Here is a 27,187-nt window from a genome sequence, read left to right as displayed (position 1 = left end):
ATCCATAGTGCTAGCCAGCTTAGCACTGCCAAGCCCATAAGGATGCTGCAGGTTTTTCTTCCCAAGGTGGAGAACCTTGCTTTTTTCAGTGTTAAACCCCATCAGGTTCTTGTCCCCCCATTTCCTGAGCCGGTGAAGGTCAGTCTGGATCACCCTCGTGTCTTCAGGTGTGGACGCTTTACCCCCGAGTTTGGTATCATCAGCGAACTTGGCCAGTCTCCTTCTGATACCAATGTCCACATCACTAATGAAGATGTTAAACAGTATAGGCCCAAGGACAGAGACCTGGGGGACCCGACTGGTCACAGGGCACCACAACAGTTGACTTCTGTCAACCACCACCCTCTGTGTCCTACCACGGAGCCAATCGCCCAGCCAGTGGATTGTGGTGTGGGCAAGGCCGCAGTTGGCCAGTTTTACTAAGAGGTGATCATGGGATACCAGATTGAAGGCTTGTTTTAAGTCAAGATATATGACATCATTCTCTTCTCTTTTCTTCTTCTGATAGGTCACCTGGTTGTAAAAGGAAATGAGATTGCTCAAGCAAGACCTACCCTCAACAAACCCATGCTGGCTGTCCCTCAAGATATTGCCATCAGCCAGCCTGTTAAGAATGGCCTCTTTCATAATCTTTTCCAAGACCTTCCCCAGGAGAGAGGTCAGAGTGATGGGCCTATGGTTTGCCAGTCCACTTTCCTCCCTTTCTTGAAGATAGGCACGACATTGGCCTTCTTCCAACCATTGGCCACTTCACCAGAGCACCAGGAGTTCTTGAAGATCCATGCCAGGGGCTGGGCTATGATGGTAGCCAACTCCTTGAGTACCCTGGGGTGTAAAACTGTCAGGGCTGGCTGACTTGAAGGTGTCCAGCCTCTCACGGTGTTCCTTCATGAGGTCAGCATTGATGGAGGGTAAGGAATCTCCCTCACCCAGGCCATCCTGTCCCATAGTGGGCAGGGGTGTCCCATGGGACTGATGAAAGACCAATGCAAAGTTGGCAAGTTGGCTTTTTCCTGGGTGTCGGGCATCAGTTGTCCCATCTGGTTTAGCAGGGGTCCAGTGTTGCCCTTGCTTTTCCTCCGGCTCCCCACATATCTAAAAAAGGACTTTTTGTTGTCCTTGATACTTGTAGCTAGTTGGAGTTCTATCGCAGCTTTGGCTTTCCTGGTTTGCTCCCTGCAGGTCTGGACCAGTGCAGAGTATTCTTCCTTGGAGGTAGATCCAGTCCTTCATCCTTTGTAGGTCTCTCTTTTTAGACTCAGGAGGTCTGCTAGTTCCCTGGAGAGCCAAGGGAACTGTTGTACCCTTTTGCTGCCTTTCCTCTGAGACGGGATAGACTTTGCTTGCGCTTCCAGGATTTGAGGAGCAACCATTCATCCTGAACTCCCCTCCTCTTTTGGGTTCTGGTCCTTTAGGGCATCTCTGACAAGCCTCCTGAGCTTGTCAAAGTCAGCTTTCCTGAAGTCAAGGACTTCTGTATTGCTGACTGACTTTCCAGCTATACAGCGGATAGTGAAAGTGATCAGCTTATGGTTGCTGTCACCCAGCTTCCCTGCAATCATTAGATTGCTGATTCTAGATTCATAGATTCATAGATGTTAGGGTCGGAAGGGACCTCAATAGATCATCGAGTCCGACCCCCTGCATAAGCAGGAAAGAGTGCTGGGTCTAGATGACCCCAGCTAGATACTCGTCTAACCTCCTCTTGAAGACCCCCAGGGTAGGGGAGAGCACCACCTCCCTTGGGAGCCCGTTCCAGACCTTGGCCACTTGAACTGTGAAGAAGTTCTTCCTTATGTCCAGTCTAAATCTGCTATCTACTAGCTTGTGGCCATTGTTTCTTGTAACCCCCGGGGGCGCCTTGGTGAATAAATCCTCACCAATTCCCTTCTGTGCCCCCGTGATGAACTTATAGGCAGCTACAAGGTCGCCTCTCAGCCTTCTCTTGCGGAGGCTGAAAAGGTCCAGTTTCTCTAGTCTCTCCTCGTAGGGCTTGGTCTGCAGGCCCTTGACCATACGAGTTGCCCTTCGCTGTACCCTCTCCAGGTTATCCGCATCCTTTTTGAAGTGTGGCGCCCAGAATTGCACGCAGTACTCCAACTGCGGTCTGACCAACGCCCTATAGGGGGGAAGTATCACCTCCCTGGACCTATTTGTCATGCATCTGCTGATGCACGATAAAGTGCCTTTGGCTTTTCTGATGGCTTCGTCACACTGCCAGCTCATGTTCATCTTGGAGTCCACTAGGACTCCAGGATCCCTTTCCACCTCTGTGCCACCCAGCAGGTCATTCCCTAGGCTGTAGGTGTGCTGGACATTTTTCCTCCCTAGGTGCAGCACTTTGCATTTCTCCTTGTTGAACTGCATCCTGTTGTTTTCTGCCCACTATCCAGGTCTGCCTGCAGCTGTTACCTGCCCTCCGGCGTGTCCACTTCTCCCCATAGCTTTGTGTCATCTGCAAACTTGGACAGAGTACATTTCACTCCCTCGTCCAAGTCGCTGATGAAGACATTAAAGAGTATCGGTCCAAGGACCGAACCCTGCGGGACCCCACTGCCCACACCCTTCCAGGTCGAGACCGACCCATCTACCACGACTCTTTGGGTGCGACCCTCTAGCCAATTCGCCACCCACCGGACTGTGCAGTCATCCAAGTCACAGTCTCTTAACTTGTTCACCAGTATGGGGTGGGATACCGTATCGAAGGCCTTCCTGAAGTCTACGTATACGACATCCACCCCTCCTGTGTCCAGGCGTTTCGTAACCTGGTCATAGAAAGAGACTAGGTTGGTCAGGCACGATCTGCCCGCCACAAACCCATGCTGATTTCCCCTCAGCATAATTTGTCCTGCCGGGCTCTCACAAATGTGAGCCTTGATAATTTTTTCAAATACTTTACCAAGGATGGAGGTGAGACTGACCGGCCTATAGTTGCCCGGGTCCTCCTTCCTCCCCTTTTTGAAAATGGGGACCACGTTAGCCCTTTTCCAGTCCTCCGGGACTTGGCCCGTGCGCCACGAGCATTTGAATATTCGCACCAGTGGCTCTGCAATGACGTCGGCCAGTGCCTTCAGCACCCTCGGATGGAGCCCATCCGGGCCTGCCGACTTAAAGGCATCCAGTTCTTCCAAGTGACTCTGCAGCACCTCAGGATCTACGCATGGAAGTCTGGCGCCTTGCTGCTGCCTCTCTACAACCCCAGTGAGAGACTTGTCGTGCCCCTCGCTTAGGAACACTGAGGCAAAGAACTCGTTGAGGAGTTCAGCCTTGTCCCCCCTATCTGTCACCAATTGTTTCTGCCCATTTAGCAGCGGTCCTATTCCTCCCTGGGCCTTCCTTTTACTCCCAATATATCTAAAAAACAATTTCTTGTTGTCCTTTACTTGGGTTGCCATCCTCAGCTCCATGGTAGCTTTGGCCCGCCTAACTGCCTCCCTACAAGCACGAGCAGAGGAGGTATATTCATCTTTAGTGATCTCACCCTGTTTCCACTTTTTATGTGCTCCCCTTTTGGCCCTTAGGCTGCCCTGGATTTCTCTGGTCAGCCATGGAAGCCTCCTGGCCCCTTTCCCTCTTTTGCCTCGCTCGGGGATCGTCTTGCTTTGTGCCCAAAGGATCGTTTCCTTTAGGCACAGCCACCCTTCTTGGGCACCCATCCCATCAAAACGCCTACTCTGCAGTGCTTCCTTGACTAATCGCCTGAGTGCATAGAGATCAGCTTTCCTAAAGTCTAGCACTTTCACCCTACTAGTTACCTTACCCACTCGACGTCTTATGTTGAATTCTATTATAAGGTGATCACTGTCTCCCAGATAGGGGACCTCCAGATCGGTAGCTATCATGTCATCTCCCGTTGCCAATACCAGATCCAGTATGGCATTCCCCCTAGTGGGACCATGCACCTCCTGTGTCAGGTGGAGGTCCTGTACACAAGTTAGAAACCTGCGTGAGCGATGGGACCTTGCTGTCTGCGTCTCCCAGCAGATGTCCGGGTAGTTTAGGTCCCCCATGACTACTGCCTCTTTAGCTTTTATGGTCTCCGAGAGTTGCCTCAGGAGCCCCGCATCTATTTCTTCCCCTTGGTGTGGGGGTCTGTAGCAGACCCCTACCACCAAATCCCTTTCTCCTTGCCCCCCATGTTGCCTAACCCACAATCCTTCTACTTCCTCAACCTCGGATTCTGTCTTGATGAGGGTTGATGTGTATTGCTCACTGACATAAAGTGCAACCCCCCCCCCCTTTCTTCCCCGACCTGTCCTTTCTATACAATCTATAGCCCTCAATATATACCGCCCAGTCATGGGATGAATCCCACCAGGTCTCTGTTAGCCCCACTAAGTCATAGGTGTTTTGTGCAAGCAGGAGCGCTAGTTCATCCTGCTTGTTCCCCATGCTCCTAGCATTAGTATATAGGCACTTGAGCCCTGCGACTGGTGCCTTTGCTGCCCCCCCGCTCCCAGTCCCATGGGGCCCATTGTTTCTTACCTTCTTGTTCCTTACCTGTTCTGTAGTGCTGGCCTCCCCATGGCTTTCAGGTTCCCAATGTTCTCCTTCTTCAGGCTGGGCTGTCCTTGTGGGTGCCACATGGTTTGGTGGTCCACAGCTTCCCCTGCCCTCGTACTCCCCTCCCCCCGACGAGCCTAGTTTAAAACCCGCCGGAGGAGATCCGCCAACCTAGAAGAAAACACACGCTTACCTTTGGGGGACAGGTGAAGCCCATCCCAGCTGAGCATGTCCCTCGTCGTGATGTGCGGGTCATTGTCCAGGAAGCCGAAGCCTGCCTCGAGACACCACTGCCGAAGCCGCCAGTTGGTCTCTCTGATGCAGTTCTCCTGCCGTCTTCCTCGTCCGGTCACTGGTAGGATGGAAGAGAAAACCACCTGGGCACCGAACTCCTTCAGCACACCGCCCAGAGCACAGTAGTCCGCCATCAAGTGATCGGGGGTTTTCCTGGCCGCATCATTAGTACCCACATGGACTAGGACCATGGGGTAATAATCGGTGGGCTTGATCCTGGCCTGGATTACCTCCGTCACATCCCGAATCTTTGCTCCAGGGAGGCAGCATACCTCTCGTGCCGAGGGGTCCTGGCGACAGATGGGTCCTTCCATACCAGATTAGGTACCTGACACAGGAGGTGCATGGTCCCACTAGGGGGAATGCCATACTGGATCTGGTATTGGCAACGGGAGATGACATGATAGGGGACCTCCAGATCGGTAGCTATCTGGGAGACAGTGGTCACCTTATAATAGAATTCAACATAAGACGGTGAGTGGGTAAGGTAACTAGTAGGGTGAAAGTGCTAGACTTTAGGAAAGCTGATCTCTATGCACTCAGGCGATTAGTCGAGGAATGGGGGACAACCGATTAGGTTGTCCCCCATTGCCAGAACCAAGTCAAGCAATGCTTTACCTCTCATCTGCCCATCGACTTCTTGCATCAGAGCTCATCCACACACGAGAGAAAGCTTTGTGACCGCTTGGATTTGGCCGAGCGCTCTTCCCACGAGATGTCTGGGTAGTTGAAGTCTCCCATGACGACCATGCACCAGGAGCATGCGGCCTCAGCCAATTCTCTGGCGAACTCCTGGTCAAGCTCTTGATCCTGGGTCGGTGGTCTGTTGTAGACTCCCACCATTGTGTTCCCTGCACCGTGTTCCCCATGGATTTTAACCCAGAGGGTCTCTAGTCTTCCACCCTGGGCGCCAATGTCAGCTCCACAAATATGTTAAGTGTACACTCAGGCCCACTCTCTAAATCATTAATGAAGTTATGGATCCAGGACAGACCCCTGGGGAGCTCTACTTGATATCTCCTCCCAACTAGACATTGATCACTACTCGCTGAATACGAAGATCCAACTAGTTATTTATCCAACTTAGAGATGTCGAGAGGCAAAATTAAAGTTGCATACAATTGTGGTAATCCTAAAGTGTACGTCTCCTAAATAGAGAAGGTCAAGTTTATTAACAATGAATTTATGGGTATATTTATATTGTCTTCGGTTCTGTGAGGTTCTTTTTGACCCTTTTCGCATATGAGCATTTGTGCCATTCAAATGCAGTTGGATGAACTTCCTGAAACAGGGATAACTGACAATTTTCACCATCGTTCAGGCACCCTGAAGCAACTGTTGATTATAACTGAAGACAATGCTGTGCCCAAACTTTTTAACTCGGTTATTGCCAATACAAAATGCTAACATTCAGTTCCTCTCCAGCATCCAAAGTCTTAAATGCCATATTTTCTCACATACCACGTGCCCCGTAGTAAGACGTCTTTTTGCATTTCTAAAAAAGAACAAAAAAAGTGTGCATTTTTTTTACCCCATAATCATTGCTGAGAGAATGACTATATGCAGTCAACTCGTCCTTAGCCAGATTACTGGCTACTCAGGCAGAAGCTAGTGTTAACCCTCTCACAGCTACTGCTGAAGTAGCCAAAAGCTACATTTGTTACCAGCTGAGAGGGTTAAAACAGGACTCCGTCCCTCTTGTTTGCTGGCTGGAGACAAGTGGTAGCCATTAATAGTACAGCATCTCCATGCTTCTGTTCCTCTATGCTTTTGTTTTGGTGAAGAAAATCAGCTTCCACTTCTAATACATGCACCCCAATTACAGAGGGTTTCCTTTGGTGTGGGGAAAGGTGCTTGTGGCATGTTAATAAATTCAATATGCCTGATTATGGTAGTAGATAGATATACATTCAAATCTATCTATATTTAGATGACTTACTGATCCAGAGGCAAATCTTATCCCATCAGGAAGTTGCCACAGCCCCATATAACATTCTTCACCTATTCAAACAGCTGACATTCATTATGATTTAGAAAAAATCAGCTTTTATTCTATCACAAATGATAGCATTTATAGGAATTTTAATCCATTTGAAATCAGTAAGAGCCTTCTATTCTCTTGAAGAGAATTTTTTTTTCCCCTTCAAACTATCGCCATCAGTGCCAAATTAAACTTTCCAACTATATTTAGAAAATTCCAGAGCATTATCAGTTTGTATGTATCTGGTGCCATTAGTCAGATATGACCTCCACCTATTATAGTTTCATAGTTTCGTACTTGGTAGGGACCTAAGCAGACCATCTAATCCGACCCCCTGCCATGGGCAGGAGAGGATGCTGGGGTCAAATGACCCCAGTTAGGTGCCTATCTAGCCTCCTTTTGAAGACCCCCATGGGTAGGGGCAAATACCACTTCCCTTGGAAGTTGTTTCCAACTCCTAGCCACCCTGCCAGTGAAGTAGTGCCTCCTGATATCTAGCCTGAATCTACTCAGTCAACTTATGGCCGTTGTTCCTTGTTACGCCCGGTAGTGCTTGGGGAACAGGGACTCTCCCATTGCCTGCTGGTCCCCCTTGGCAAGTATATAGGTGGCCACCAAATCCCCTCTCAGCCTTCTTTTGTAGAGGCTGAACATGATCAGGTCCCATAGCTTCTCCTCTTAGGGCCTGCCCTGCTGCCCCCTAATCATGTGAGTGGCCCTCCTCTGGACCCTCTTGATGCTGTCCACATCCCTCCTGAAGTGTGGCGTCCAGAACTGGATGCAGTACTCCAACTGTGGACTGACCAATGTTGCATAGAGGGGGAGGATCACCTCCTTGGAACTGCTTGCGATGCACCTATGGATGCATGACAAGGTGCGGTTAGCCTTCCTGACTGCGTCCCCACATTGGCAGCCTATGTTCATCTTGGAATCAATAGTGATTCCAAGATCCTTCTCTGCCTCTGTGCTAACGAGAAGAGAGTTCCCCAGGCTGTAAGTAATGCTGCTGGTTCTTCCTCCCCAAGTGCAACACCTTGCACTTCTCCGTATTGAAACCCATCCTGTTCTCATCCACCCACCTCTGTAACCTGTCGAGATCTAGTTGTAGCCTGTCCCACTCTTCTAGCGTGCTCACTTCTCCCCACATCTTAGTGTCATCTGCGAACTTTTCACTCCCTCGTCCAAATCGTCAATGAAGATATTGAACAGTGCGGGCCTGAGGACCGAGCCCTGGGGAACCCCACTGCCCACATCTCTCCAGGTCAACTATGACCCATCCACCACCACTCTCTGGGTGAGGTCCTCCAGCCAATTTGCAACCCATCTGACTAGGCGTCAACACCACAGTCGCCTAATTTTTTAATGAGGATGGGGTGAGAGACAGTGTCGAAGGCCTTTCTAAAGTCCAGGAAGACTACGTCCACTGTAACACCTGTGTCCAAGGTTTTTGTGACCTGGTCATAGAAGGCCACCAGGTTGGTCTGACAGGACCTGCCTCTAATGAACTCGTGTTGATTGCCCCTAAGCATAAACTCCCCTGCTGGCCCCTTGCAGATGTGCTCCTGGATAATTTTCTCAAAGAGCATCCCCAGGACCGAGGTAAAACTAATGGGCCTATAGTTTCCTGGGTGTTCTTTCCTCCCTTTTTTGAAAATGGGGACCACATTGGCCTTTTTCCAGTCCTCCGGCACCTCACCAGAGCACCACAAGTGCTCATAAAGCTGTGCCAGGGGTCCTGCAATGACCTCGGCCAATTCCCTAAGCACTCTGGGGTGGAGATCGTCAGGACCTGCTGATTTGAACACATCTAGTCCCTCCAGAAATTCCCTGACTTAGGTCCTCACTGACCCTGGGCCTTGCTGCACCTCCCCTGGGTCCGTCCAGAATCCCAATGGGGTGATGTCCCTGTCCCTGCTCAGAAAAATGGAAGCAAAAAATCTGTTAAAGAGATCTTCTACCACCAGATTACCAAGCATGTCCTACAGAGGCCCCACATTATTTGCACCTTCTTTTTACCCCCTATGTATTTAAAAAAGGACTTCTTGTTGTTTTTGATCCGGGTCGCTAGTCCCAGTTCCATCTCTGCCTTAGCCTTCCTAATAGCCCTTCTACAATCTTGAGCCAAGGCGGTATAATCCTCCCTGGTGATGGCCCCTCCAACAATTAGTGGTTGTTTAAATTGGAGAATGCTTTCTGACTTGAAATCTTAATAGGATTTTTGCAGATCTCAACATACAACTCCTTCAAGTCTCTTTATATGCTCTTTAAATCACATTGATCTTAAGGTATAGACAGAATAACACTTAACCATAGGATAAACCTGAGTTATAGTAAGCAACCATTCATCCTTCTGGATCATGGTGTATGTGTTAGAGGCCACCCAGACCTTCAATGCATATGTAGGCTAGAGGTTGGAGGAGTGGATGTTGTCCAGACTTTCCATACCCACATAGACCATTGAGACAGAATCCAAAGGCCAGACTGACTGGAAGTTCGGTATCTCAATGGATAAAGTTATGTGCATGTCCGGGAATTGGACCTGTGTTATTTGCCTGGCAGACAAGGATTCTACCACTGAACCACAACAGCAGGGTATAAAAGGGAGTGGGGCTACACCAAATGCTAGCTGCTTGTGATCACTGCCCACTGTGTGCTATCACTGTGTAACAGTTAATCCCTTAACCACCTTTAATCAAGTTGCTACAGTTTACCTTTCACTTATTGTAGGATAATAGTATGCATATAGGTAGTTACCAGGGAGTATATAATACATTGTAAAGCCTTGAAACCCCTGGAAAGATGTTCAGATGTCCATATCTTTATTCACTATTACATCAACCCAAAGTAACAGCGAATGCCTTGCTCTCACAATTGACTTTCCATAGATAGCATTCCATAGAAATGTTAAGACCTAATATGAAATTTAATATTTTAAATGTGGAGCAAACTTTAATTTGAACCAACCTATTTAATTTGCCTCGTTTCCTTCCCAAAATCCTATTGCCCCTTGGAGATAAACTCAGCACCTTGTACATTTCAAGGACCTTGCTAAACTATCTAAATAGGACAGAGCCCTTCAGATTGTCACATTCTTGATGGTTCTGTTTTTGTTGTTAGGTGAAAAAACATTGTTTAATGTAAGTGTAATGGATTGCATGTGTTTATGGAATGTTATATCTCTTCTAGCACTAGGAAAAGAATGTCTGTGATTGTTCGTACACCAAGTGGGAAATTAAGACTCTATTGCAAAGGAGCTGTAAGTTTTATTTTATTTAACTTTATTATGTAATAATGTTATATTGATGCTAATTTATGAATGACCCTACTATTCATACACACAAAAATACATGATAAAAATAAATACAGAAGTATGAAATTACCGCAAAACATCAGTTGAAGTTAGAGCACCTAAAATTCATTGGTTTTTTTTCAGTTTAACTATATTAAAATTCTGTTCTCTGATGAAGAGGCTAGATTGCAACTTGGACTACATGCATTGGCAGGGCAGTAAGCCCAGGATCTGGTCTACCCAGCCTGTTACATGTGTGTGCTTACCTATACCCACACCCTGCCAACAGCACGCACCCCTGTCCCTGTGCCTGCTTTAGGGCGGGTTAGAGTTAGGGCTGTGTGTGCAGGTCCCTGCCAGTACCACAAGGTTGGAGCCAGCAAGAGCAGCAACCAGAAGGAGTCGCCCCCTAAAAAGGCAGCGCAGCTAAAGAGCTGCCCCAGGCCCACTTCATGCCCAGGGGTGGTGGGATGCACTATGGGCCAAACTGTGCCTGAGCCAAGTGGTACCAAGGGACCCGCTGCAGATCTGACAAAGTCCCCCTATGGGCTGTATTTTGCCCATCCCTGATGTAAGATCTTAAGTCATGCTTAAGTGTTCACTAAAAAGCTGAACACTTGAAATAAGTCATATAACTAATGTTTCAGTGAATATAAGAAGTGAATACAGAACTGAGGAAAATTCTGCTGCTTAACCTTTCTAATGGTCAATAAGGTACAGTGGCTGCTGAGCATTAGTTTCATTCTATGGGCTTAATAATATGAAAAAAAATCACAGTGATAGAGGAGCAAAAAAATGTGAGGGGTAGACCAAGGGGGAAAATACATACATGAAAGGTAAGAGGAAATAAGAGGATAAATTACAGGAAAATCCCAAATAGTTCCAGAATCACAGAAAGTGCAGAGCTCTACAGAACTATACAGAACCTCAGGATTTACAAAGACCACCTGTTTGCTTCTCTCCAGAAGAGATGCATATTCTTTGTCCATGAGTTAAAATGAAATAGTGCATATTTTTTCTACTCTTTATTTTTTCTAAATGGATTTTTATTTTAGCTATGCAAGCAAAATCTGTGTACTTAAATTGATTCTGTTAATTCACTTTCACATACTTTGGATTATATTTTAGGATACAGTAATTTATGACCGTCTTGCTGAAAGTTCAAAATTCAAGGAAATTACCTTAAAACATTTAGAGCAGTTTGCTACAGAAGGTGAGTCTAATGCTTCATACAAAAGTAAATGTGAGATAAATTCACTCAATTTTCATGTAACTTTGTAATGTTATTATTCTAATAATTTATTGTAACTAATAAGTATTATAATAGAGCTTCTGAATGTCTATAGACTCCAAGACAAGATGGTCCTTTTTCCAAAAGGGTATAAGTTCACAAGCAAAAGTAAAACAAGTGTAATCAAGTTAAATTAAGGTTTTAAAAATGTTGTTCTGCTATTCAGATGTATTATGGAAACACAGAAGTGATTCTATAAAATAAGCTGACAAAATGTTTTCCATTCTGACAATTTTGATTTCTACCTCCCTTCCCCCTTTTGACAAGGAAGGAAAAAGTCTGGGGGGGAAGGGTCAAGAGTGGTTTAGCAGTCACTGGGACACTATAATGGACTTGCACGACAGAGGGGCCATCCATCCCTTGCCAGTTAAGTTAGCTTTAAGACGGTTTTGTACTATTGAAACCCTCCATTATTGAAAATAGGACATTTTCCCCAACCTTCCTCAGCTGTTGCAAAAGTACCAGAGGCCTAACAAAGTCACCATGTTCTTTGAAATTGTACTTTTAAAAAGGTGCAGATACCACATCTGAGTTAACAAGAATGGCCTATAAATAGAATTAAAAATATATTTATAAAGACATAAGTACTTCTCATTAAAAAAATAGAAGCAAGTAGTTATGTAATATAATAGTGGCACTGTAGCCATGGGATAGTAGTTAGTTAACCACACAGATGTGCCTAAGGGCAGAGGAGCCCACATCCCCTTTCTCCCTGCACTAGTTCTAGATTGGGAGGAAGAACTCAAAGCTGTTCTTCTCTCCATAAGTATTCTTTATCTGAGGCAAAAGTGGGTGGGAATAGACTCCATAGGTTGGTGGTAGTGGTGCCCACCTCAGCAGCCCCACACAGGAGGCTTCAGTCCAGGCAGTGCAGGCCAGTAAGTGGCATGGGACCATGTCATTTTGCCTGATCTGGCACATGGGGCTATGTCATCTGGTGGCGGTTATTTAGCACTGGTACCACTTCCCCATTACCAAAATTCCAGACCTTCAGGTAGGCTTGCAAGCTGCATCTTTGGTCATTCCTAGTTGGCAGGATCTCTTACCTGCTGTTTAAACCTTTTTGCACAGTTTCCCACAGAGGATATTCTTCCTTCTCATCTCATGGTCCCAAATTCCATGAATAAAAAAAAAGAGACACTGGTATGCTGTCCCTGGATGTCTCTCATTACTCCTCTTCATTAGTCTGCAGCAGAAGTGTCAAACATATTCCTGCAGAACCCTGCTGTCCAGCCCCTGGTGCTGCCCCCGTGTCTGATCAGACCCACACAGGGCACAGCACGCACCCATGATGTAGGGCCAGTCCATGCACTGTTTCAACTTAATGGATCCTCACCTTGCCCTTCTCCCTCCCCCTCCTCCAGTATACCTGATCCAGTGGCTGCTCTAGCTGGTCTGGGAAATGCACTCTGTACAATGTAGATCCTGACCTGGCTGGAATGGGTACCACATGCAGTGGAGAATGGCTGGAGTAGCAGCTGGGCTGCACACAATATCTGGCCCAGCCAGCCTGCACCACATGCAGTGCCTGCTCTGAGATATACATTATGTTCAGCACCTCTTCCAGCTGGTCTGGGACCCATACTGCACATGGCACTTGCATGGTTGTGTGCAGTGTGGGCCCCGGTCTGTCTGCAGAAAGTGCTGTGTACAGCCCAGTTCCAAAGCTGCCAGAGCAGGTGCTGATTCCAGCAAAGTTCAGTCAAGGCAACCACCAGGTGTAGCACAGCTACTGCTCTGGCTGGATTGTACTGCAATGCAGCATTGGTTCCAGCTGCAGTGCGGGTCCCAGACTGACTGAAGGAGCAACCAGATCAGGTATGGTGGTGGAGGGGGAGGAGGTATATGGCCCCAAATGAGTCTGTGAATGGCCCCTCGCCACTTATCCGGTCCCATGGGCCAGATGATTTGGCACCCAAGCTCTATAGCATAATGGATGTTTTTCCATGTGCTTCAGGCGTGGAGGGGCGGGAGGCAGGAAACGCTTTAATTAGAGTGGTTCCAAGAGCCACTCTAATTAAAGCACACACAGCATCTGATGTACTCGGTATCCTGTGCTTCAAAATGGTGGCGGGGTGCTTTAGCTAAAGCTTGTTCGATGTGCTTTAGTTGAAGTGCCCCTACTGCCATTTTGAAGCATGGGAACACTGCATACATGAGATGCTAATTAGCATGCTCCGGCAGACTAGATTAATCGAGTCTGCTCCAACACACATTAAAACTTATACACGTTATAGCAGTGGCATATTGGATTGGCACTGATAAAAGGAAAATTAACATTATCAGCAGTTGGTATTTTTTGGCCACTGTAGCTAATATTGTCACCGATAAATCCCACATGCATGCATGAAGTCACAGCATGCACATGTTCAGGAATGTAGCCTGGCAGCTTGGAGCACACCACTGGGCTGGTAAGTCTGTGAGAGGGAAGAGAGAGTTTGCAGGGGGGCAGATCAAGACCCCCATGGTGAGGGAAGGAATGGGGCAGGGATAGGGGCAGGTGCTGCCCAGCCGGGAGTGGGACGGAGCTGTGGGGGCTCATACTGGGGAGTGCAGGAGGTTGAAGAGGGAGGGCATCTCCTCACCACTGCTTGTGTCCCTGGGGGAGGCATGGGGGCCATGTGCCCCCCAGATGTGTGTCCAGGATGAGGATGGGCTGCAGGGTCAGGGCCAGGGGCTGCACCAGCCTCTTCCTGGCGGGAGGACGCTGGGCCAGGGCTGGGTTCCGAGTGGGCAAGGGGGACTGAGCAGCAGCAGTGCTGGGAGGGGTGGCTACAGGGTGGGCTATGACCACCCCAAATTTTGCCGTAGCCCCCCCTTGCCAGAGCTGCCACCACCCTGCCTACCGTGAGCACAGCTCCAGCCGAGCTCCCCCACCAGGAAGAAGCCAGTGCAGCCCCTGGCCCTGAGTCCACAACAGGCAGCCCATCTTGGGTCCATGCACAAATCCGGGGGGGGGGCAGGGAATCACCCCCCCCCCCACCCCTCTGTACCCCTCAGACAAGCTGCCCACAGCTCCGTTCCACTCAGGGTAGCATTCACCACCCTGGCTGGGCAGCACCTGCCCCTGCCCCACTCCCTCCCTCATAGTGAGGACTTTGATCTGCAACCCACACATCCCTTCCCTGCCCCCACGCCCCTTCCCCCCCACACACACTTAACCAGCTAAACTAGGGGTGGGCAAAACGTGACCTGGGGGCCAGATGCGGCCCGCCAGGCCATTCTATCCGGCCCACGCAGCCCCTAAAATATTTAGAAAATTAATATTTATCTGCAATGGACTACCTGTTGTGTGGCCCTCGATGGCTTGCCAAAACTCAATAAGTGGCCCTTCACCCAAAATAATTGCCCGCCCCTGAGCTAGATGCTGCTTTTGAAGCTGCCCAACTTTATTCCTATAAATCAGCTATTAGATGGGTCAGTATTGGCCAAGATGGCTGGTTAATAAACAGCCTTTGGTATCAGTCAAGAAAATCTTTGAGTACACCCCTATTTAATACTAGGACATGAGGATCCATGTTTTACTTCCATAATTTACAGATTGCGTATTACCTCATTTTCATACTTTATAATTATGATGAAGATGCTAATACTTCATTTTAGTGTATATTGTGAGAGACTTGCATACCTTGAAAAATCTCTTGTTAATGTAAAAATAGTCCCAACTCTCATGGATAGGTATATGTCCAGTTACAGACTAGGTTATATTTTAATATTTTATCTTTATTCCTTGATCATGCAAAGTATCACTTTGGTGAAAGGTAGTTAATTTAACAATGAAAAAGCAGTCCTTAGGATAGATATGTAGTACAAGCATAAAGTGGGGATGCACCATGAGGGTCTGGGGTCACATTCAATCTATATTAGAATGCTGGCAGATGTTCAAATGACGTCATGAGAACTGATCCCCAATTTCGTCATAGAGCCATAGAGAAGTAGGGCTGGAAGGGACCTCCAGTCCTCTAGTTCAACCCCTTACCTTAGTCAGGGTCATCCCTATCCAAACTATCCCATATAACCATAATTTAAACTCTACGTAAGACTACTGTCAACCCTGACACAACAGATCTAACACCCTAACCTGCCACAGGTGAATCAGGGGAACCATAGCAGCCAATGCCAATGCTTCTATAAAATGTTGTCAATCTATACCCAAGAGATCTCAGGTAAACGGCCAAGCGCTCCACTACAGGAGAAGGCAAAAACCCCCACAGTCCAGAGCTTCCCTAGGCAGTCTATTCCACTGCCCCACTATTCTCACAGTGAAGAAGTTTTTGCAGATATTCAGTCTAAATTTATTTTCTTGCAATTTGAAGCCATTGGTCCACATCCTTCTTTCCACAGCAAGAGAGAAAAGCTGCTTTCCCTCTTCTTTATGGCAGCCCTTCAAGTATTTGAAGACTGCTATTATGTCCTCTCTTAAGCACCTTTTCTGCAAGCTGAACATGCCTAACTCCTTCAGCCTCTCCTCATATGACTTGCTTTCCAAGCCCGTCATCATCTTCATTGCCTGACTTTGGGCCCTCTCTAACTTCTCCACACCCTTTTTATAACGTGGAGCCCAAAACTGCACACGGTAGGGCTGTGCAAAACTTTGGCAGCTTTTTGTTTTGAAGGTATTTTGAAATGCAGCAGAAGGCTCCAAAACTAAACGAAACCATCTGAAATGTTTCAGAAAATTTCAGAGTTTCAGAGCCAGGCCTGCAGGGAAACAGAAACTAAAAAGAGGGAGGGGGAAGAGGGGAGGAAGTACTGCTCTAATATTGACATCTGTAGCTGGCCAGTGTGTGCAGTCTGTCCCTGATGTCCCTTCCAATCCCAGTGCTCTGAGGGAGGGATGGCAGCCTGTTGTCATCCCACGCACACATCTAGGGGCCCATGCCCCCTGGAAGAAGTCTGGCACAGCCCTCCTGTGGGGCACAGGCCCCTGGATCTGCACACGGAGTGACAGCATGCTGCCGCTGCCGGCTGGGGCCAGCACCAGCACCCAAGTGTGTTTGATGCATCCCGCACCAAGTGCCAGAAAGAACCCAGTGCTAGCGCTGGCCCCAGCTGGCAGTGCCAGCCTGCCATCATCCTGCGTGCAGATCTGGGGGCTCTTTCCCCCGCCTCACCGGGCAGAGTAGAGCACAGCCCCGCAGCCCTCCCAGGGGCCCCCAGATCTGTGCATGGGATGAGAGCATGCTGCCAGCAAATGATACGAGTTTTGCTTTGAACAGTTTGAGGTGCAGTTTCACAAACACACCTGCACCAATCTCCTTGCAACTTGGCAGGCATCTTGGCCTCAGAAGGGACTACCATCCCTGCAGTTTTCATCCAAATGAGGCAAGACGAAGTTATAGGCATTTTGGTGATTCCCCATTATAGCCTATGGCCAAATCACCAAAACAGCATCAAAACTCCAAAACAGATTCAGCCGAATCAAAACAGAACAGTGATCCGAAACACTGGAACGAATCACTGTTCCTCCGAAATGGTCGAATCCAAAACTGAATCGAAACAGCCATTTTGCACAGTCCTAGCACACAGTACTCCAGATGAGGCGTAACCAGTGCCAAGTAGAGGCACTGTCACCTCCCATGTGTTGCACTTAATGCTTCTGTTGATGCAGCCCAAAACTGCATTGGCCTTTTGTGCGACTGCATTACACTGCAGGTTCATATAGTCTGTGGTCTACCAAGACTTCCAATCCTTTTCCCTAGAGTTGCCATCCAACCAAGTGTCCTCCATTTTGTATTTATATTTTTTATTTTTCCTGAGGTGCAACACCTTCAATCATGCTTTCTGCCATGCAACACACACTTTCATAGACTTTCACAGATGTTAGGGCTGAAAGGGACCTTGAAGATCATCAAGTCCAGGCCCCTGCCTGAGGGGCAGGAAGTCAGCTAGGGTCAAAGGATACCAGCAAAATAAGCATCCAAACATTGCTTGAATGAGTCCAGAGTAGGTGCCTGCACCACTTCTGGCGGGAGTCTATCCCAGGCTTTGGGGACTCGGACAGTAAAGAAATGTTTCTTTATGTCCAGCCTAAAACGGTTTTGGAGGCGTTTATGTCCATTGGTCCTTGCTATCCCTTGGGGCGCTCTGGTGAAAAGACGTTCCCCCAGATCCTGATGCACACCCCTTATGTACTTATAGGCTGCCTCCAGGTCACCCCTGAGCCTGCGCTTTTCCAGGCTGAAGAGTCCCATGGCTCTCAGCCTCTCTTCATAAGGTCTATTCTCTTGCCCTCTGATCATACATGTGGCTCTCTGAACTCTCTCAAGCTTCTCAACATCTTTCTTGAATTGCGGAGCCCAGAACTAGATGCAGTACTCCAGCTGCGACCTCACCAAGGCAGAGTACAGCGGGAGGATGACATCCTGAGGTTTACTTGAGAAGCATCTATGGATGCAAGCCAGAGTTTGGTTTGCTTTGCCAACTGCGACGTTGCAATGGTAGCTCATGTTCATCTTGTGGTCAGTCATGACCCCAAGTCACTTTCAGCTGTGGTGCTAGCGAGCGTAGCACTGCTGAGCTTATAAGCGTGCTGCGGGTTCCTTGCATTTATCAGTATTGAACGTCATCAGGTTTGTATCCACCCACTTACTAAGCTTATCCAAGTCAACCTGGATCATTATCCTGTCCTCAAGTGTGGATGCTTTGCCCCAAAGTTTCGTGTCATCGGCAAACTTGGCCACTGCGCTTCTGACATCAACGTACACATCATCGATAAAGATGTTAAAGAGAACCGGTCCGAGGACAGAGCCTTGAGGAACACCACTGGTCACGGAGCACCATAATGATTTGCTACCATCGACTACTACTCTCTGAGTCCGACCTCAGAGCCAGTTTCCCAGCCGTCGGACTGTGGTGTAGCCGAGGCCACAGTTGGCCAATTTTTCCATGAGGAGATCATGTCCATGAGGAGATCATGGGACACCAGATGAAAGGCTTTTTTAAAGTCCAGATACATGATGCCAGTCTCTTCTCCCTTGTCCAGGTGACCTGCTTATAGAAGGAGATGAGACTGGTCAGGCAAGACCTACCCATGACAAACCCATGCTTGCTGCCCCTCAGGATGTTGCCATCAGCCAACTTATCAAGAAGGGTCTCTTTGATAATTTTCTCCAGAATCTTACCAGGGATTGAGGTCAAGTTGATTAGCCTGTAATTCCCAGGATCTACTTTCCGCCCTTTCTTGAAGATGGATGGGTACCACGTTGGCCTTTTTCTGGTCTTCAGGTACTTCACCTGAGTGCCACGAGATTTCAAATACTTTTGCCAATGGTTGTGCTATGACACCTGCCAGCTCCTTGAGTTCTCTAGGGTGTAATCTGTCAGGACCAGCTGACTTGAAGGTGTCCAGTCTCTCAAGGTGTTCCTTTACTAGGTCTACACTGATGCTGGGTATAAATATGCCCTTACCCTGGTTGTCCCACGTCATGCTAGGCAGGGCAGTCCCTTTGGGCTGATGAAAGACTGATGCGAAGTACCAATTAAGCAGGTTGGCTTTTTCCTGGGTGTCGGTTACCAGTTGTCCCATTTGGTTCAGCAGGGGTCTAATGTTGCCCTTCCTTTTTTTCGGACTCCCTACATATCTGAAAAAGGACTTGTTATTATCCTTGATATGTAAAGCCAGATGGAGTTCTGTTGCAGCCTTGGCTTTCCTGATCCGCTCCCTGCAGGTATGGACCAGTGCTGAGTACTCCACCTTGGTGGTGATTCCAGCATTCCACCCTTTATAAGTCTCTCTTTTTAGGCGTAGGAGGTCCTCAAGTTCCCTGCTAAGCCAAGGGGGTTGCTGTGCCCTTTTGCTACCCTTCCTCCTAGATGGGATGGAAATCCCATATGCTGTCAGGATCACTCCCTTAAAGAACAACCACTTCTCTTGGACTCTTCTTCCTGTCAAGTCATGGTCCCTTAGGGCCGTGACAACGAGCCTCCTGAGCTTGTCAAAGTCAGCTTTCCTGAAGTCGAGGACTTCTGCATTGCTGACTGACTTGCCAGCTTTGTGATGAATAGTAAAGGTAATCAGCTCGTGGTCACTATCACCCAGCTTTCCATCAATTCTTAGGTGACTGACTAGATCATCCCCTTTGGCCGGTACCAGTCCCAGATCCAGCAACACACACATGGCAGACGCATGATTTTTGCAATAGGGGTCCAGTCTCAATCATGCCTTCATCTGCATGGGAACATTGTAAGCCAGTTGCATTTGCAAGGTGCCTGGCAGGAGGGAGCCGAGGGTCTGCCCACAGCTAGGCTTATTGTCTGTCTTGCCTTGGAGCTCCTGCAGGAGCTATGGGCGAAAGTGTTACCCAGATTACAAATATCCTTGTGGATAAGCTACTGATAAGAGGCAGAAACAGGTATACAGCCCATCCTTTTATTTGCTTGCACTTTAAAACATAAAAACAATAATTTATCCCAAAGTCCATCTGGCTACCTGTGACAGCACAACATAGATTCTCACCTATACCACCGGCTGAGGAGACTCGAGAGGTGGGAAGAGAGTAGCACTCATATTGGCAGCAGATCTTCTTGGATTTGGGGAGTTCTCCAATTTTTTCCTCTAGCCTATACCCAATATTCATAGATGGCTGGTTTGAATATTCTAATAAACACTGTCTGATTGGTTTTATTTAAATCTTTGTTTCACTGAAACTTTTGGAACTGGATGAAACCATATTTCTTGTGGACTCGGAAGGTGTCAGTTAGTTGGGATTTATAGTCTTAGGAAAGTAAAAGGGAGGGTTTCTTACCTCCTTTCCTTCCCCGTTGTGGAATACTGTCCTGTTTCTTATTTACTTTAATTTTATGGTTTTCTCTGACAAGGCTGTTCTGCTTTTACAAATTATCTAAGAATCTTAAAAATGTATCTTTTGTAGCAAAATAACATCTAATACATTTGGTTACATCAATCACTACTAATAATATTTTGAGATAAAGTTATGATATACCATATTTAGATTATTTAATGTATGGTCTTCCCTTATAATACCTCCTTTCAGGCCTGGTGCTGTGTTTAATTGCATCACATTCCTGAGCTAATTAGACATGTAGATGACTTCCTTTACTTTGCTAACTGAGCTAGTTGTCACAACTGCAAAGGTTCATGCTACGGTCACTCAGAAACAGGCTTTGGGGCCTTCTGCTTAGCCACTCTTCTGCAGCTTGGCTGAGGCCCCTTGATAATAGTCAAGACTGCCAGGCCTAGAGATTGCAGGGATCTTGGCTTCCTCTGCCAGGAACCTTGGAACGCATTCACCCAGGTTCCATTTTTAGCATTGGAACCTGGGCTGTCCCAGCCCTGATAATGCTGACAATCAGTCAGTTGTCAGCATTGGGGTGGAGGCATGTCACCCATTCAGTTTATGGTGCCATATGAGCCTGTCACAAAGATGTCCCATATTTTACATGTAACATCTTTGTGACTAGTTTACCACTTTATGGCACCAGAAATTGGCTGAATATTTATGGTACGGCTAACATGTTAATTGTCTGTAAATGGAACGAGTGCAAGGGGGCCTTAGAAACTTCTTCCAAGGTCACAAACCAGATGCATTTGCGAGGTTCCTGGCATGCCCTCCTCCCAATGGTGACAATCAGTTGATTGTCAGCATTTTTGTCAGGATCAGGACAGCCCAGGTTCTGATGCTGAAAATGGGTTGCTGGATGAGTGGGTTGCAAGGTTCCTGGCAGAGGGAGCCAAGGGGCTTACTTCTGTGAGAACCTTACAACCCCCATGTTTGGCAGTCTTGGCTGCCTTTCCCCACAGCTCCTGCAGGAGCTCCAGAGCAAGATGGACAAGCCCAGTTGTGGGGAGACCTAGAGGTTAACTACACTGATATACTTTAGGGGTGCACCAATACTGATGGCCGATTTATTTATTTGTTTATTTATTTTTCATTTATTTTTTTTAACAAGCCATATTGGCTGATACTGTTCCAATTTTGATACGCAGCCGGACAGCATGGAGAGTGGCGTCCAGCTGGTAAATCTGTTGTGGGGGGAGATGGTAGAGAAGGGGCTTGGAGGGAGGGACAGATCTAGGCCCCTGTGGTGAGAGTGGGGCAGGGGCAGGAGCTGCACAGCAGGAGCAGGGCATGGGACAGAGCCACGAGCAGCTTATCGGGGGGGTGCAGCTGCTGCTTCTGCACACATTTTGGGAGGCCATTTTGGGGGGCGTGTGTCCCCAGATCTGTGCATGGGGCAAGGACAGGCTGCTGCTGCAGGCTGGAACCAGGGTGGTGCCAAGCTCTTCCCAGCAGAGGCTGGGCCAAGGCTGTGGTAGGGGTGGGCAGTTGTGTCACTGGGAGGGGGATATGGGGTGTGCTGCAGCCACCCCAAAATTTGCCTCAGCTCCTCCTTCCCAGCACCGCCGCTGCCTGCCCCAAGCACAGCCTGGCCCAACCCCTGCCAGAAAGAGCCCGGCACAGCCTCGGCCCCTACCCTTGACCCATGCAGATTCGGGGGCACATGCCCCCTATGCCTTCCCAGGGTGCGTGCAGCGGCAGGAGCCGCCCCCCGCCCCCATGTCCCCCGGATGAGCTGCTTGTGGCTCTGTCCCACACCCTGCCCCGGCTCTTCTACACCTGCCCCAGCTCCAGTCACTCCCTCACCGCTAGGGCCTCAATCTGCTCCACCCCATGCCCTGTGCCTTGCAATGGACTTACCAGCCGGACCCAGCTTCTCTCCATGCTGCTGGGCAGTGTTCCTGGCCACCTATATGCTGCATTGCGGCTATGCGCATGCACAGGCCATTTATTGACCACAGTATCAGCCACATCAGCCAAAAAAAGGTGATTGCTGATATCGTCTATTTTCCTTATTTTGGCGCCAGTCCAATATGGGACTGCTGTATCGGTGCACCTCTAATATATTTACATTGATACAAATATTCCTAATTTAGACAAACCATATTGTCTAAATTAGGAATATTGTCATTCATATTGTCATGAATCAAGGTTCTTCCGTTACATGCGGGAGGAAGCTTTACTTTTTTTCTTCCGTTTAGTAATTCATAGTGTTATTCAGGTTTTGTAAATTACATGCTCTTAGCACAAGGAAATTAATATCTCAAAATAACTGGTTATCATGCTTTCCACCTATTCTCTAGGTTTAAGAACTCTATGTTTTGCTGTGGCTGAGATTTCAGAAAGTGATTATCAAGACTGGCTAGATGTGTATCACCGAGCTTCAACATCCATACAAAACAGAGCACTAAAACTTGAGGAAAGTTATGAACTAATTGAAAAAGTATGTGGAATTCCATTTTTATGTATATCCTTATCATAAAGAATGTAAAGTTAGGCATTTCAGTGACAAAGTTAATTTTAATAATGTTTAAATGTAGTCCTTGCATCAAAATGAAGCAAAATAAAATGTTAAACTTTATATGTTAGAAGCTAAGCCCTATTTCATGTTTGCAAGCCTAAGTGATGTATATAACTGTAACTTGAATAAACTATTAGGGAGGAGTATAAGAGTATTGCTTAGACATGCAGGGATAAAATTAGGAAGGCCAAAGCAGAACTGGAGTTGCAGCTAGCAAGGGATGGTGAAGGGTAACAAGAAAGGTTTCTACAAGTATGTCTGCAACAAGAGGAAGATCAGGGAAAGTGTGGGTCCCTTACTGAAAGGAGGAGCCAACTTAGTGACAGATGATTCAGAAAACGTGGAATTACTCAGTGTCTTTTTCACGTTGGTCTTCACAATTGAGTTCAGCTCCCAGGCTACTGCACCAAGTGGGTGGATTAGCCTATACAATGGAGGGTAGGGCTAGGATTCAGAGAGACCATGACCAATTGGAGAATTGACCCAAAAGAAATCTCGTGATGTTCAATAAGGAAAAGAGCATAGTCTTTTACCTAGGACGGTACAATCTCATGCACTGGTACAGGTTGGGGATCAAGTGGCTAAGCAGCAACTTTGCAAAAAGGTTACAGTGTACAATAAGTTGAATATGAGCCACCAATGTGCTGTCGTGAAGAAGGCCAATGGCATACTGGGCTGCATTAATAGGAGCACTGCCAGCAGACTGAGGGAAGTGATTCTTCCCCTCTGCTGGCACTGTTGAGGCCACATCTGGAGGACTGTAGCCAGTTTTTAGGCCCAGAATTACAGAAAAGATGTGGACAAATTGGAGAGTCCAGGGGAGGGCAACAGAAGTGGTTAGGGTCTTGGGACACGTGACTTGTGAAGAGAGGCTGAGGGAACTGGTCTTATTTATTCTGGAAAAAAAAGGGGAGTGGGTGGGATTCAACAGCAGTCAGCAGCCTGAAGAGTGTTTCCAAAGAGGATGGCACTAGAATGGTTCTCAGTGGTGGCAGATGACAGAACAAGGAGCAATGGTAATAAGTTTAGATTTTTATTGATTTTTTTTTTTTCAAGATTGTATGAAATTAGGGGGGTGGGTGGGTAGACATTTATTAATGGCGGTGTATAGTTTATTAATGACAGCTCCTTCATCTGTTTTGTGACTTCCTCTTCCTTTATTCCCAGTCCCCTGGTGTTTCTAGGAGTTGCCGTCCAAACTACAGTCAACAAGGTTCTATAGGACTTCTGCCCCTGTTGTCATACAGTCCATCATCCATCATTTTTCTTGCGTTTCCTTTCTATAAATTTCACTTATTAACAATGGAACTATTTTTTCGTCAGTCTCTGAGTGTGAGGTGAAATCAACATTTATCAACGTTTAGTGATTAAAAAATTAAATCCTGCTAAGCCTGCTAGAAATGAGGAAAAAAATTCTCACTAGGGTGTGTAGTAAAGCACTAGAACAGGTTACCTAGAAGAGGTTGCAAAATCTCCATCCTTGGAGGTTTTTAAAGTCGAGCTAGATAGTTTTGGATGGAATAATAGAGTTGGGGGTGGTCCTGCTTTGAGCAGGAGGTTGGACTAGGTGACCTCCTGAAGTCCCATCCAGTCACAATTTTCTTTGATTCTATGTAACTGCAATTTTTGACACTTAGGCATCATTTGATTTCTTCATAGCTATGCTCATTCTGAGTATCATTTATGAGCAGACTCAGAAGGCTGCACTAGGGTTATGTAATGACCCAAGGAGAATAGGATTGCCCAGCCATACATATAACACATTGTACTTTCTGAAACATTTTTGCAGAAAAACTGTGACTGGATTAGGTGTGATTAAACCAAACCAGTTCAAACAAAAACAACAGGAGTAGGGGTGGATGTCGTATACGTAGACTTCAGGAAGGCCTTCGATATGGTATCCCACCCCATACTGGTGAACAAGTTAAGAGACTGTGACTTGGATGACTACACAGTCCGGTGGGTGGCGAATTGGCTAGAGGGTCGCACCCAGAGAGTCGTGGTGGATGGGTCGGTTTCGACCTGGAAGGGTGTGGGCAGTGGGGTCCCGCAGGGCTCGGTCCTTGGACCGATACTCTTCACTGTTTTCATCAGCGACTTGGACGAGGGAGTGAAGTGTACTCTGTCCAAGTTTGCAGATGACACAAAGCTATGGGGAGAAGTGGACATGCCGCAGGGCAGGGAACAGCTGCAAGAAGACCTGGATAGGTTGGACAAGTGGGCAGAAAACAACAGAATGCAGTTCAACAAGGAGAAATGCAAAGTGCTGCACCTAAGGAGGAAAAATGTCCAGCACACCTACTGCCTAGGAAATGACCTGCTGGGTGGCACGGAAGTGGAAAGGGATCTTGGAGTCCTAGTGGACTCCAAAATGAACATGAGTCGGCAGTGTGATGAAGCCATCAGAAAAGCTGATGGAACTTTATCGTGCATCAGCAGATGCATGACGAATAGATCCAAAGAGGTGATACTTCCCCTCTATCGGGCGCTGGTCAGACTGCAGTTGGAGTACTGCGTGCAGTTCTGGGCACCGCACTTCAAGAGGGATGCGGATAACCTGGAGAGGGTCCAGAGAAGGGCCACTCATATGGTTAAGGGCTTGCAGACCAAGCCCTACGATGAGAGACTAGAGAACCTGGACCTTTTCAGTCTCCGCAAGAGAAGGTTGAGAGGCAACCTTGTGGCTGCCTATAAGTTCATCACGGGGGCACAGAAGGGAATTGGTGAGTATTTATTCACCAAGGCGCCCCCGGGGGTAACAAGAAATAATGGCCACAAGCTAGCAGAGAGCAGATTTAGACTGGATATTAGGAAGAACTTCTTCACAGTTCGAGTGGCCAAGGTCTGGAGCGGGCTCCCAAGGGAGGTAGTGCTCTCTCCTACCCTGGGGGTCTTCAAGAAGAGGTTGGATATACATCTAGCTGGGGTCATCTAGACCTAGCACTCTTTCCTGCCTATGCAGGGGGTCGGACTCGATGATCTATTGAGGTCCCTTCCGACCCTAACATCTATGAATCTATTTTAACAGTACAGTGGAATAATTCCCAAGGGAATTGGTGGGTTCTGAACTCTTGAAGGCTTCTAATCCAATCTGGCTGAATTTCTGGAGGATTGACTTGAGTCATACTCATGTTATTGGTCTCAGTAGATAAATCACTTATAAGGTGAAATGTATACCTCATGTTGCATAGGATGCTTCCTGTAAAGCATGGTTTTGGCGGGTTTTTAACATCTGTAAACAGCCTCAGTGATTGTGTGTCACTTCTCTTTTAGACTTTTGCAGTTGTGATTTTTTTACATTGACTAGAAGTTGAATAATCAGTTCCTTATGTTGCAGAGTTTTCAGACGGTTCAATAAGAGTACTAAGGGTTAAAATTTAATTCTTTTAATAATGTGCTTTCACAGAATCTTCAGTTGCTTGGCGCTACAGCCATTGAAGACAAGCTACAAGATAAAGTGCCTGAAACTATAGAAACTCTAATGAAAGCAGATATAAAAATTTGGATTCTTACTGGGGATAAACAAGAGACTGCTATCAACATTGGTACTGTATTTGATTTTGAATTATATTTAATTTTTTTTTAATTATTGACCTAAGCAGCAGAATATGAAAGCATTGGACATATTTTCAGATGAAATAGGCTTACCACAAGGATATATGACCAAATAGAAATCCACAGCTGAAGTGCTAGCTGTTTTTTGGGGGGGTTTAAGTCTTTTGAGGAAAAATGCTCCAGACTGATTTTTTAATCCATTGCAGCAACAGCAGCAAAAAATTAGATTAGATATGAATAGGCTTGGCCGAATTTGATTTTTATTCTTTTTTTATAATTTGACACACCATTTGACACACAATTTCAGTGTTTATTTTTAAGCATTTATTTAGTTTTTTATTGATTTTTTTTTTTTTTCAAGATTGTATGAAATTGGGGGAAGACACTTATTAATGGTGGCGTATAGTTTATTAATGACAACTCCCTCATCTGTTTTGTCACTTCTTCTTCCTTTATTCCCAGTCCCCTGGGGTTTCTAGGAGTTGCAGTCCAAACTACAGTCAGCAGCAGCAAAAAAATACATATAGTTACTTTATAAGACAGAAACATGATCACTGGCTATTTTGATTTGTAATAGTAGTATCTGATACTTCAGAAATCCATTTCTGTGTTCACTTTGGTAGTAAGGAGGAACTGTGAAAAGCAAAAGTAATTTAGTTTTTGTTTGTTTATATTTTTGGCACTATCAGTATTTTAATCTGAGGAAACTTAAACTAAGTGCACCCATGCAATTAAGCAGGAGGAAGGGATTTAGTTTTTATTGGAATATGTTGTTAGAATACGGTTAGACAAGCTTTCAAATGCAAGACATTCTTCCTTAGGTTTCTTTCTCAGAAATACTAAACTGTTAAATTAATTTTGAATTTTAAAATATTGATGTTGCAAATAGTCTTTCCTCCCTGTTCATAAGCATCTATAATAATAGAATGTTTTGTCATTATTAAGAGAAGTG

At 46.8% G+C, this 27,187-nt stretch overlaps 1 protein-coding gene across 5 annotated transcripts in view; it reads left to right on the top strand.

The window, feature by feature from the left end:
* Positions 1 to 27,187, top strand: part of ATP8A1 (ATPase phospholipid transporting 8A1) — a 187,471-nt gene that overhangs the window by 96,410 nt on the left and 63,874 nt on the right. For all 5 annotated transcript variants that reach the window (XM_019481062.2, XM_006278342.4, XM_014594927.3 and 2 more), the window contains 4 exons: positions 9,965 to 10,034; positions 11,196 to 11,280; positions 22,463 to 22,602; positions 26,087 to 26,225. In XM_019481062.2, coding sequence (XP_019336607.1) covers positions 9,965 to 10,034; positions 11,196 to 11,280; positions 22,463 to 22,602; positions 26,087 to 26,225 — 434 coding nt within the window. The remainder of the gene's footprint in view (positions 1 to 9,964; positions 10,035 to 11,195; positions 11,281 to 22,462; positions 22,603 to 26,086; positions 26,226 to 27,187) is intronic.

This window comes from Alligator mississippiensis, chromosome 2 (assembly GCF_030867095.1).
Source record: "Alligator mississippiensis isolate rAllMis1 chromosome 2, rAllMis1, whole genome shotgun sequence".
In the NCBI taxonomy this organism is placed as follows: Eukaryota; Metazoa; Chordata; order Crocodylia; family Alligatoridae; genus Alligator; species Alligator mississippiensis.
This window is presented reverse-complemented; position numbering and strand designations above follow the sequence as displayed.